The 12346-nt window shown below is 42.3% G+C and overlaps 1 protein-coding gene across 2 annotated transcripts in view; it reads left to right on the top strand.

The window, feature by feature from the left end:
- Pcsk5 (proprotein convertase subtilisin/kexin type 5) overlaps window positions 1-12346 on the top strand; it is a 409124-nt gene that overhangs the window by 115729 nt on the left and 281049 nt on the right. For both annotated transcript variants that reach the window (XM_032891692.1, XM_032891693.1), the window contains exon 4: window positions 11125-11268. In XM_032891692.1, coding sequence (XP_032747583.1) covers window positions 11125-11268 — 144 coding nt within the window. The remainder of the gene's footprint in view (window positions 1-11124; window positions 11269-12346) is intronic.

Genomic DNA, 12346 nt, shown 5'->3' with positions numbered 1-12346 from the left:
GTCCTAACTGAGAGCCACACCACTGAGCCTACTCAACCCATGCCACAGAAACAGAAACAATAAAGTTGTGTTTGCAGATCTGGGTTTTAGAGTTTGGTTTCCCACAGTAGAAAAGAAAGAGTTGACATGGTGAACTTAAACTGTTGACCCTAACAATTTTCCTCTGTAGTAAACAGTGCCCTAAAGACTATTGTATGTGCTAGACCTGTTCTTTGATACTATGAAAACAAAAGAACTAATTAGTTAAACCCGAATTCATTTTACTAGAATTGAAAAAAAAAAAGAATTGAGGAAGTCAAGTGGTCAAGTGTACTATTAGATAACGAAGCTAAATTAATGATTTGTCACCATATATTTTGGCTGATGAAGGTTTTGATTGACCACACTTCCTATTCTAATTACTTGAGAGCTTGAAGGGGCTTGAGACCCCATATGTACAACAATGCCAAGCAACCAGAGCTTCCAGGGACTAAGCCACTACCTAAAGACTATACATGGACTGACCCTGGACTCTGACCTCATAGGTAGCAATGCATATCCTAGTAAGAGCACCAGTGGAAGGGGAAGCCCTGGGTCCTGCTAATACTGAACCCCCAGTGAACTAGACTGTTGGGGGGAGGGCGGCAATGGGGGGAGGGTGGGGAGGGGAGCACCCATGGGGAAGGGGAGGGGGAGGGGGATGTTTGCCCGGAAACCGGGAAAGGGAATAACACTCGAAATGTATATGAGAAATATTCAAGTTAATAAAAAAAAAAAGAAAAGAAAAGAAAATCTTAAAAAAAAATAAAAATAAAACATAGGAATATTGGGGCTGTAGAGACGGCTCTGCAGTTAGGAGCACTTACTGCTCTTGCACAGGACTTGGATTTAGTTTCCAGTACCACACCAGCTTCTAACCACCTGTAGCCCTTCTGACCTTCATGGATACTTGCATACAAATGCAGCAGATAAAGTCACACAGGCACATATACTTACACATACACTTTTTAAATATGTAAATATTTTTAAATAGTAATACTGACATTGGTTATATTCTCCTATTTCCAGAGCTTCTGAATAATGATTTTTGCAGATTTCCTGCAGAAATGAATATATATGAGGTAATAGCATATTTGAGGTCATGGAGATCCTCAGACATTTAGAATATTCAGAAAATTAAATGTATAATCCCATACATCTAGAGAATGGAGGATTGCTAAAAAGCCTGGGAACGTCTTGTCTTAGTTACTATTCTATTGATGCGAAGAGACACCATGGGCAAGACAAGTCTTAGAAAAGAAAGCTGTTAGTGAACACTTACTTCTTTAGAGGGTTGGTCAATGATCATCATGGTGGGAAGCAGAATGGTGCTAGAGCAGTAGCTGAGAGCTTTGCTTTCTCATCCCTCACCCAAAGGGGGGGGGGGGGAGAGAGAGAGAGAGAGAGAGAGAGAGAGAGAGAATTAATGAATGAGTGAATGAATGAACTTCTGCCCATTCGTAGAGACCAGAGGACAGCCTCAGGAGTCATTGCCGACTAGGCTAGTCCAGCTAGCCAGGAAGTCCCGGAGATGGACCTGTCTCTGCCTCCCAGGTACAGGAATAAGGAGCAGCTCCCACCGTGTCTGATCTGTTTGCCTGACTTCCGAGGTTCAGGCTGAGGTTCTACTGCTTGCTCTGTGAATGTTTTACCAGCTGACCTGTCCTTGGCCCTTGAGTGCCATGTTTATGGAACAAAAGTGAGCAGAAACACTATTAGTGCTTTGCACCAGAATTTTGATACTTTGCATATTGAGTTTAATCCGGCTGTTTGTGTTCTGTTAAGCTAGCTGAAGTGATGCTTATTCTCTGAAAGGGGAGGGAAGGGGGAGCTCCCAAACTATCACCTGAGCATCACTAAATATTTACAACTTTGTTGCTTGGTGATTTTATCCTCCCTTCCTTGCCTGTCCTCTGTCTTCTTCCCTTGTATGTTCCACCTCTGTGACTTGGTTTTCACCAACATGTCCGTTAAAGCATCTTATCCACTAAATGCCTTTAGTCCAATGAGTTGACTTAGCAAAGTGGCCTTTTATGTGTAGTAGTTTCACAGGATGTTGGAAGCATGTGAATTTGAGAAAAAACTGAACTGTAAACCATCATATGTTTTTCTGTTTATCTCCCTCCTTAACAATTCAGTTTCCTGCACATGCATGCATGCATACATACATACATACATATATACACACATATATACATATATACATACCTACATGCATACAAGAGATAACAGCCATATTGTCAAAACCTGAGTGATCAAAGGGAGAATGGTATATAAGTGTATTTCGTCAGTTGAAAATGATTGTATTCCCATTTGAATTACTACATTTGCCTTTATGTTTCATAAATATATTGATTCATGAGCTATTATAAAGACACGATGTCAATAAAAATATATTTGGATATTTGAAAATGATAGTCACATTGTCTTCTTCAATCTCAAAGGTCTCCAAATGTTTTGCGTATTTTTTTCTTCGAAACTCTTTTGTGACCCTGAAATTATAGTGGTAGCAAAACAACGGAGCTATGAAGCCCGTTGTCAGTTCTTTCTTGAAATCAGACTTTTAAGAGAAGGGGCAGAATGCTGTAGGTCTGTTGACAAGACTTCTGAAATCCTGGTGAATAAAAGGGAAGAAAGGAGACTCTCCATAGAGACAGGCATAGAAGGGACAGAAAGAATAAAGTATCTAAGCATAATTTTGTAAACAATATAAATGAAGAAATTACATTTTAGAAAGAAACAATGGTTACTTTATGCTAATGTTCCCATTATTATTAAATAAGGCAATCTCACTGCTTCAGAGAAGCATGCTTATAAGTACCAGTGTGGGATTTCTTTCTTGTCTCATAAGCTCCTAAGGAAAACATTTTAATTGATACCATCCCTAAATAAGCCATTTGCTAATTTACTAATTGTACTATTTGGCGAGAGAGTGGAATATTAAGATCTGGTTCTTGATTTAGAAGTTCCCAGGAAGAAAGTCAGGTGGTAAAACTGTTTCTCTTCAACTCAAAATTCAGCACATGGCCTAGAAGGGAAGAGAGTATGCAGATTGAACTACTTACTGAAAGCCAGTGCAGACTTGAGGACTATCTGGGTCCTTCATGCAATGTATTGTTCCACGGAGAACAGAATTTTGCATTTCAGAGCTGTCCTCCTGGCAGAAAGGGCTTCTCGACAGGCCTGGAAGAGGACAATGGCCTACCTGCCACCATGTCATAGTCTTCACTGGGAATGTTATTAGGAACACCACAGAATAATCAGCAGCCTTTTTATATACTTGCTATGAAAACTTTAATCCCCGCACATTACCCTGAGTCCCTGTGAGTCTTCACTGCAAAGTTGAGTAAGTAGGGCCTCTTTATGAGCCAGTGTGCAGAAGATGAGTCCTAAAGATGTTTTTGTCTCTTCTATTGGTTTCCTGCATTATATGTCTTTGCTGTTGTCATTTATCTTCTCCTTTTGCCTTTTTTTTTTTTTTTTTTTTTTTTGAGACCGGGTCTCATGTAATCAAGGCTGCTTTCTTTTCTTTCTTTTCCTTCTTTTTTCTTCCTTTCTAGTTGGTTTTTATTTGTTTACATTTCAAATGTTGTCCCCTTTTCCAGTTTCCACTCCCACAAACTCCCCATCCCACCCCTCCTCCCCTTTGCCTCTAAGAGAGTGCTCCTTATCCACCCACACATTCCTGCCTCATCCCTCTAGCATCCCCCTGCACTGGAGCAACAAGCCTCCACAGGACCAAGGGCGCCCCTCCCATTAAGGCCACACAAGGCAATCCTCTGCTTATGTTGCTGAAGCCATGGACCCATCCATGTGTGCTCTTTGGTTGGTGGTTTAGTCCCTGGGAGCTCTGGGGGGTCTGGGTAATTAATAATGTTGTTCTTCCTATGGGGTTGCAATCCTCTTCAGTTCCCTCAGCCCTTCCCCTAACTCTTCCATTGGGGTCCCTGGGATCAGATCAATGGTTGGCTGTGAGTATCTGCATCTGTCTTAGTCAGGTGTTGGTGGAGCCTCCCAGAGGACAACCATACTAGGCTCCTGTCTGTGAGCACTTCTTGGCATCAACAAAAGTGTTAGGGTTTGGTGTCTGCAGATGGGATTGATCTCAAGATGGGGCAGTCTCTGGATGGTCTTTCCTTCAGTCTCTTCTCCATTTTTTTTTGTCCCTGTATTTTCTTTAGACAGGAGCGATTCTGGGTTAAAATTTTTGAGATGGGTGAATGGCCCCATCCCTCAACTGGGAGCCATGCCTCTATACTGCAGGTGGTCTCTTCAGGTTCTATCTCCCTGCTTTTGGGTATTTCAGCTAATGTCATCCCCACTGGATACTGGGAACCTCTTGCTTCCCTGGCATGTACATCTGGGACTTTCTAGTATTTCCCCTGCCTACCCCCACCACTGCTACATATTTCTATTCATTCTCCTGACCCTCAGGACTTCTCTCCTGTCTCTTCCCATACCTGATCCTGCTTTCACATTCAGTATGTTGGCTTTTATTTCATAATCATCCTGCCTTTGTCCTCTGTGTCCCAGAATGACAAGTAATGGCTACGACACTTTTCTCTTTCTGTATTTTATAATTGATTTCTACTGTCGATCATAATAGCCTTTCTATATGAACCAGTCTTCTCCAAAGAAATAAAATCAATAAAAAAGTAGAATATATAAGACAGAATTTGGGGAGTTATCATATGGTCAAGGAGCCTGAAAGGTTCATGATGCACTGACCATAGGCTGGGAACCTAAAAAGCCAGTGATGTCATTTCACTCAACCCAAAGAGCTGAAAACAAGGAGTTCTGAGGTTAGGACTCTGTCTATGTCTGATGACCCAAGACCAAGCACCGATGCCCAAAGCCTGGAAAAGATAGATGTTCCAGTTCAATAAAAAAAAAATGACTTTCCTATGACCTTTGTTCTATTGGAACCCTCAGTGTGTTGGCCCACTGTATAGGTGAGGACTGTGTTCTCTAATGCAGTGTATCTAATCAAATGCTAATCTTTTGTAGAATCATTCTCACAGACACATGAGTCAGCAACAGTTACCAGCTTTCTATGCATCTGTCAAACTGAAGTAACAACAACAACATACCAGTTAATCATCATACCCTGTAAATAATGTCAATCCATGGCTTACTGAATCTTTTTGCAGTGAACTCAAAAGATTATGAAGGTATTAGACAGCATCAGTTAAAATTGACTTATAAAGCACCGAGAAAATAAAATATGTGTTATCAGAAAATCCTGACATGAATGTTGGATTCTGAGCAGAAAAGCACAGGCTCTTCCTGAAGACAATGTTCTGCAGAGTATACAGCGATCTTTGAGTTCTCTTTAGAATTACTGTATTTGGCACAGGTAGTTCATCCATGGTCCATCCTCCACACTTTTAAGATCATCTCTTCTAGTGATCTTCTTCAGCCTAGTATGTAAGTTTTCTCATTTCTGGACTGGCTTCCTTCCTGCAGACTGCCCACATCATGTGTGGGTTCATGTTTTATGTAATGAACCATGGTCTGATGTCTAAACATCTCTATTCTCAGAACTCCTCTTCAGTTTCACATCTTTCCACTTTTTTTTTAAATTTCCCATCTTCTTCCTTCTGACCTTTGTCCTCCGAAAGTCTGGGTTATTTTTAGACAAGAAACATGCAGCATCTGTCTGATTATTACAAGTCTTTACAAAGCTCTGGAGATCTTCCTCAGCCTCTGTCTGCTCTTTAGTGGTTCAGCTGGTATACAGGCTTCTTCAATGTCATTTCTTTACAAGTGCTCTCATCCTTCCCACACTCTCCCATAACTAGGAAGATCATAAAAGTACTTAGGAAAACCACGAAACCAACACAGTGCACCAGCAACCACATCTGTGACCTCTGAGGATCTGTCTATGGCTCACGGTGGTGTTGCTTTCAGCTATGAGAATAAGGAGCACTCCTGAAAACGTGCGTATATCTGTGGCACAGGAAACACACTAACCATTTACACACAGAGAGATATCTGCACTTGCCAGTTCAAAGCATTTTTAAATACTACTGGTCTAAAAACGAATGAGCCAGGGTCCAGAAGGCCTGGATGTTAACCCCTGGCCTCCTCTTCTATTGGCATTTCTCTTTCTCAATCACTACACGTGAGTCACTACCAAGGCTTTGGTGAAATTCCTATGGTCAAGTCCTTGAGGTTTAATCTAGGTCTCAGACAAAGAAGAGGTTACAAAACATATGCTAAGTCATATGACCAGGGAAGGAGACTGCAGATGTGAAATAATTATTCAAGTCTTCCCAGCTGCCCTGTTAAGGTTGCCTATCCTGACTTTACAGAAAGAGAAGAATATCCTCTTGTTAGGTCACAATAACCTACCCATCCTTCTCATATTTTAAGCTAAGTTTTTCTTCTCTTAAGCAATCGGGCACACTGAGGGCTCCTATGAATGTGCTGTTGTCAAAAGTAACAGAATCATTATACCAGCACTGTGATGATTTTAATCTTCTCTGATATCTATTTCTAGTCTTTATGTCTAAACAGCAGACATAATTTTAATAATTTAAGCAACTTGGCATACCATTCAGCCAGAGAGAAGCAGGCAGAACTCATATTCCCATCTAACAAATGTTCTTAGCTACTATTGTTGAGTTCTGTGGTATTGAAAAACAATGGACTTCCTTGGATGATTTCACATTGCTATTCACACGAAGAAGTTAATATAAAGTTGGCTAGGGAAAGGACCTGGTAGTTTACATTTTTCACTTAGAGGAACATCAGTTCTATTCCTATTTGATGTATTACAACTCTTTAAATTCTAAGTGTTAATTTTTGTCAACTTGACACAAACTAGAGTTATCTAGGAAGAGGGAACCTTAACTAAGAAACTGCCTTCAGCAGATTGTTGTGTAGACAAGAGTATAGAAATTTTTTCTTGATCAATTATTGATGTGAGAGGGCCCTCCACTTTGGGAGGTATCATTCCTTAGTAGGTGGCCTGGGGGTTATAATAAAGCAAACCAAGAAAACCATGGAGAACAAGCCAGTAAGAGGTATTCCTCCAAGGTCTCTGCTTCAGTTTCTGCATCCAAGTTCCTGTTGTCAGTTATTGCCCTGACTTCCCTCAGTAATGTGTATGACAGACAAAACCTTTTCTCCCAAGTTGCTTTTGGTCATGGTGTTTGTCTAAACATTAAGAAAACCGAAGAGGAAAATCTCTTAATGTCCTTCCAGTACACATTTTTGTTTATTTAATTCTCTTTTCTTACGATTATCACAAAGTCAGAATTGCAGGATTATGTGCTACTGACAATACTGAACAATGACATCATCAATGTTTATTTTGAAAAATGGTTATTTTCAATGTCAGCAGATTACCAACTTGTAATACCTCAGTTCAAAAGCTGGGGATGCAGGTTAATGGTTAGGACACTTGCCTAACATATAGCATAGGTCTTAGATTCTGCTCTTAGGACAGCAAAAACAACGAAGGTAGTTCACGAGGAGGTTGCATCAGTCATTGTTCTATTGCTATCATTATACACTAAGACCAAGGCAACTATTATAAGAGGTCATATTTAATTAAGGGTTGGCTTATGGTTTCAGAGATTTAGTCCATTGTCATCATTGTGGGGATCACGGCAACTTGAAGGTAGTTGCTAGAGCAGTAGGTGAGAGCTACAACTACATCCTGAGAAAGGGAAGGAGGGAGGGAGGGAGGGAGGGAGGGAGGGAGAGAGAGAGAGAGAGAGAGAGAGAGAGAGAGAGAGAGAGACTGACTCTGAAACTCCTGACCTGCTGCAGGCTTTTTTGACAAAGCATTCAAATATATGAACCTACAGGGGCAACTCTTACTTAAACCATCACAGAAAGTCTCACAATTTAGAGAAATTTAAAATGAGCGTCTTTTCCCTCCTATTTTCCTGAGTAACTGCTGATGAAGAAACAACAAGTGTATATTTGGGTAACTTATGGGGGTATAAACTGTTTGTCCATTGATCATACCCTGAGGTATAGTTTTGAGGACACAAGAGCTTGTTTGGTTAACAAAGTGGTACACTTAGCATCCGTGATGTCTTTCCATTTCATATGCTCATTGTGGTTTCTGAGAACTTGGTCAGCTGTGCAATGACACCAACAGAATAGCATTATTCAGAAGGAAGGTACACATGTGGCTGTAAATACCTAAACTGTGTGCGCATGTGATTTCTCCAGTTCTAATATGCCCAAGTTTCCATTGGTCCCTTGGTGAGCTCCAGCCTGTGGGCACATGTATGTTGACATCATTCTATATACAATGCCTTTGTCACCACAGAGATCCCAATGCCATTGGCTGCGAATATGCGAACTGTGTCCAGTATGTGTGCTTTCATGCAAGAGCACTGCTTTAACATGAATATTTAGCAAGGAGACCTAAGCCAGTACCAAGACCTCTTTCATCAGGCTCTTTCTTAGGAATTGGTGAGGCTATTCTCACCTCATTGCTGGGTGACATCAGTCATTCAGTGGTTCCCACTGAGGACTCAAGGCTCTGTACCTTGCTCTTAGCAGATTCTGCAAATGGCCTCTGACTCATTACCCATCTGCCAGAAACAGTGTGGGCTTCTCTTAACTCATTCATCCTCATCAGATTTTTATTATTAATATCATTTCCTCATTGGTACTTGGACTATATTCCATGTTAAGATTATTAAATGAATCTATCACTTGCTCAGCTCCCAACTACCACCACTGATTGAATAGAACGAATACAAAATGTAGTAGCAGATCGTTTAAAATGATCCAAGTTGGATTCGGCAGAAGCAGAGGTGGGAACGTTCCAAAAGACCATGGCTCACTCCACCACACATGTTTTCCATTGACGGCCGATGTTCTTCAGTTTTCCTAATTACAACTTCAGCCTGCGTCCATCCGCTCCGGGATGCTTCTTCCATTTGTGGCCTGCCCGTATCCTGTGCATTTCCTTCCTTCAGCCCACCTCTCAGCCCCACTAATGTGATTCCCAGTCACAACGTGTACCACAGGTGCTCACAGCAGGTTTGGGGGAAACATAAAATGGAAACTTGTTAACACCGTTTTGGGTTAAGTTAGAATATTTGGTGAGGAGAGGCTCACATGCTTGACTGAAAGGGAACGATTGGAGAGATGAGTGTTTGTCATTCTGCAACACTTCTATTCCCTGTCAGTTCTCTTAGCAAAACTAGTAACTGGTCAGACATTGCTGAAGAGGTCAAAGCAGGAGGCATAATTTTAATTTTAACTGGAAATAAAGCTGAGGCTACTCTTTGATTCTGAGTCTATTGATTAAACAGTGTTTATGAAATCTTAGGTTAGATTTCAGTTCATCGGTCAGTTGAGGAGACAGATGTACAAGATTCAGCAGTGAGCAATACAACACAACCGAAGCCAGTGAGCGTGAGATGGGGCATACATGTGTATGTGCATCTGCATGCCTGTGTTCCTAAGGTCCTGGGAAGGAAAAAGAAGAGTGAGCTGCAGAAGGCTGTGTGGGTCCAGAAATGTTCTCAGGAAATGCAGGGAGGAAAAATACTGGTATTTGGGTCAGTAGAACAGGGTGAACACTGGATGTCGAGGGCCCAGAATGGCCTTTTCCTTCAGCAGTCCCCACCTTTTCTCTCCATACCCTTCCCCACATCACAGTCCTAGCATTTGCTGCACTGAACAGGATTCTAGTCCCTGTGTTCTTACTTGGACTCATCCAGCAAGTCCTCAACAGTCACAGGACCACCACACACCTTTCACTTTCTCAGAGACTGAATTGTCCTTCTGTGTTCCTAAAGCAGTGCACTCAGGTCCCTCAACAATCACCCCCAAAGGACTACTCTCTGTCTCTGTCTCTGTCTCTGTCTCTGTCTCTCTGTCTCTCTCTCTGTCTCTCTCTCTCTGTCTCTCTCTCTGTCTCTCTCTGTCTCTCTCTGTCTCTGTCTCTGTCTGTCTGTCTCTCTCCCTCCCTTCTTCCCTCCCTCCCTCCCCCCTCCTTCCCTCCTTTTCACCTTCCCTCCCTCCTTCCCTCCCATTAAAACACAGCGAACACTCTCAGTTGTCCTGTTTGCTCATTTTTCTGTGTTCTGCGGCCCTCCTCTAGGCTGAACACCTAAGGTGTTTTGTTTGCAACCATCCTGAGCCTGCATTAGGTGCCCGATACAACGTGTGTTAAATCCATCAGTGCCAGTGGGATCTCTGTTACGTTTGGAGCGGAGAAAACTTGGCATTTCTTTCCATTTCCTATGAGTGGAGCTATTTGCTGAGAGGCAGGAAGAATGTAGTGAGTGGCGGATAGCAAGCAGACGCTGGTGTTGCCATGACATTACACAGTCCCATGTCCCTTCCCTTGTGCTTCTCCTGACTCGTAAGAACCTGGAAAACAGCAACCCTCCAGAGTATTTCCAAGAGATAGACTTGAAAGGAACAATTATGTGGGCTGAACCAGCATTAGTAAATTATATCAGAAAAAAGCTGCTGGCTCCGTTCCTTTTCCAGTCTGTTTGGACACTGTAGATCTTGCTGAACGAAATTTCTGCAGTGAGCCAGGATGTTATGTTTTCAGTCTGCCCCTTGAAGCTCTCCAGTTTACTAGGTAGAGTACATGTCTTGGCTCGGTACTATTCCTGCCTTTCTCAAAGCAGCACGGAGTGCGTCTGTGTACCCTTGTTAATTTACTGAAAAGCGTTTAGAGAACCTGTTGTTCGTGTCTCACAGTACCTCCGACTAGCTGTAAACTGGAGCTCGAGTCAGTCCCAGTTGTAGCTGGATTGGGTCCTGGGTGCCTAGCTACCTCTTGAGGTAGCTAATGATATGCCACAGTGGTTATTTATAATCCGCTTGTATATGGTGACAATGAATTATCCCTTATTCTGTTGACATGCTGGATTTTTAAATCCCATCTATGGTACGCATACTGGCACCCAGGACTTACCAGTTCATATTTATCCTCCATCCCTGTATACGTCTTTCTGTCCTCTCTCAGTTAGCACTCTGGGGATGAGTGCTTGCCTCCTCTCAGGCAGCAAACCAAATTGTTCTTTATTCAGTACTGTCTTCTAAAGTGGGTAATTCTCCCACCTACTCACTACTATTGAGTAATCTACAATGGCTCTCTCATTTTTTTAGCACTGCAGTGACAACACACATCCTTGCCAGTCAGACATGAATATTGAAGGGGCCTGGAAGAGAGGCTACACGGGGAAGAACATCGTGGTGACTATCCTGGATGACGGCATCGAGAGAACCCACCCCGATCTGATGCAGAACTACGTGAGTGTTGGCTGTGGTCACCAGTCCTCCCTCTTTGGAAGTAGGGCACTCCTGTTGGGATGGTCCAGGAGTGGGAGAGCTGCTGGTGAATGTGGTGGGAGATATGGCGGGTTCCGTGTGTTGTTCCTTCCTTATAAAAGAGGAGCGCAGAGATCTTCCAGCACAGGGATCACAAGATAGCATTTCTCTCTTTAATTCCCCATGGCTTCGATGGGGTGGCCTTCAAAAGGAGAACTATTGGGTATTAGAAACCCTGCCACCAATGCCATCTCTTTCCAACCAGGCCCACTCTTCTCAATAAACTGCCAAGCAGTGCACTGTCTTTATGGAGAAGAGCAGACTGACAGCTTTTCTCCAGCTGTTCTGCCATCTTCTTCTTCCCTATGTCTTCTTCTTTTTCCAAAATAAAACACCTTTTTAAAAAACTTTTTTGAGATTATAATATAATTACACGACTTACCCTTCCCCTTTATTTCTGTAAACTTCCCACGTAACCCTCCCTGCTCTCTTTCAGTCATGGCCTCTTTTTTCTGATTGTTGTTACATACAAACATACATACATACATACATACATACATACATACATTCCAAAAATTACAAATACAACCTGCTCAGTCTGTGTAAAGTTACTCATATGTATGCTTTCAGTGCTGAGGATTTAGTATTAGATAAATAATTGGTGTATACTTCCCTAAGGAAGACCATTTCCTTAGAGCCTGTGGTTCTTTGTGTAGGGTTAACCTGTGCACTTACCCAATCTACTTTGGCATGTCTACTGTCCCTGTTCAGCTCCTGCTTCGGCAGCCATATTGATGAGAGTATGCGGGTGTAGCTTCTGACATGACTAGGAGACACAGTCTCACAGTAACCTCCCTGATTCTCTGGCTCTCACAATAATTCTGCCTCCTCTGCTCCAGGGTTGGTGAGCCCGAGGTATAGGAGCATTTTGTAGATGTATGCACTGAGACCGGACTGCATATTTCTGCATTTTGATTGGTTGTGATTTTCCGTAATGGCCTCTATCCCTTGCAAAGAGACCCACTTCTCGTTTACCTCCTGGTACTACATATCCATCCAT

The sequence above is a fragment of the Rattus rattus genome, chromosome 2, assembly GCF_011064425.1.
Source record: "Rattus rattus isolate New Zealand chromosome 2, Rrattus_CSIRO_v1, whole genome shotgun sequence".
NCBI classification, from domain to species: Eukaryota; Metazoa; Chordata; class Mammalia; order Rodentia; family Muridae; genus Rattus; species Rattus rattus.
The sequence above is the reverse complement of the archived record's forward strand: the minus strand, read 5'-3'. Positions and strand labels throughout refer to the sequence as shown.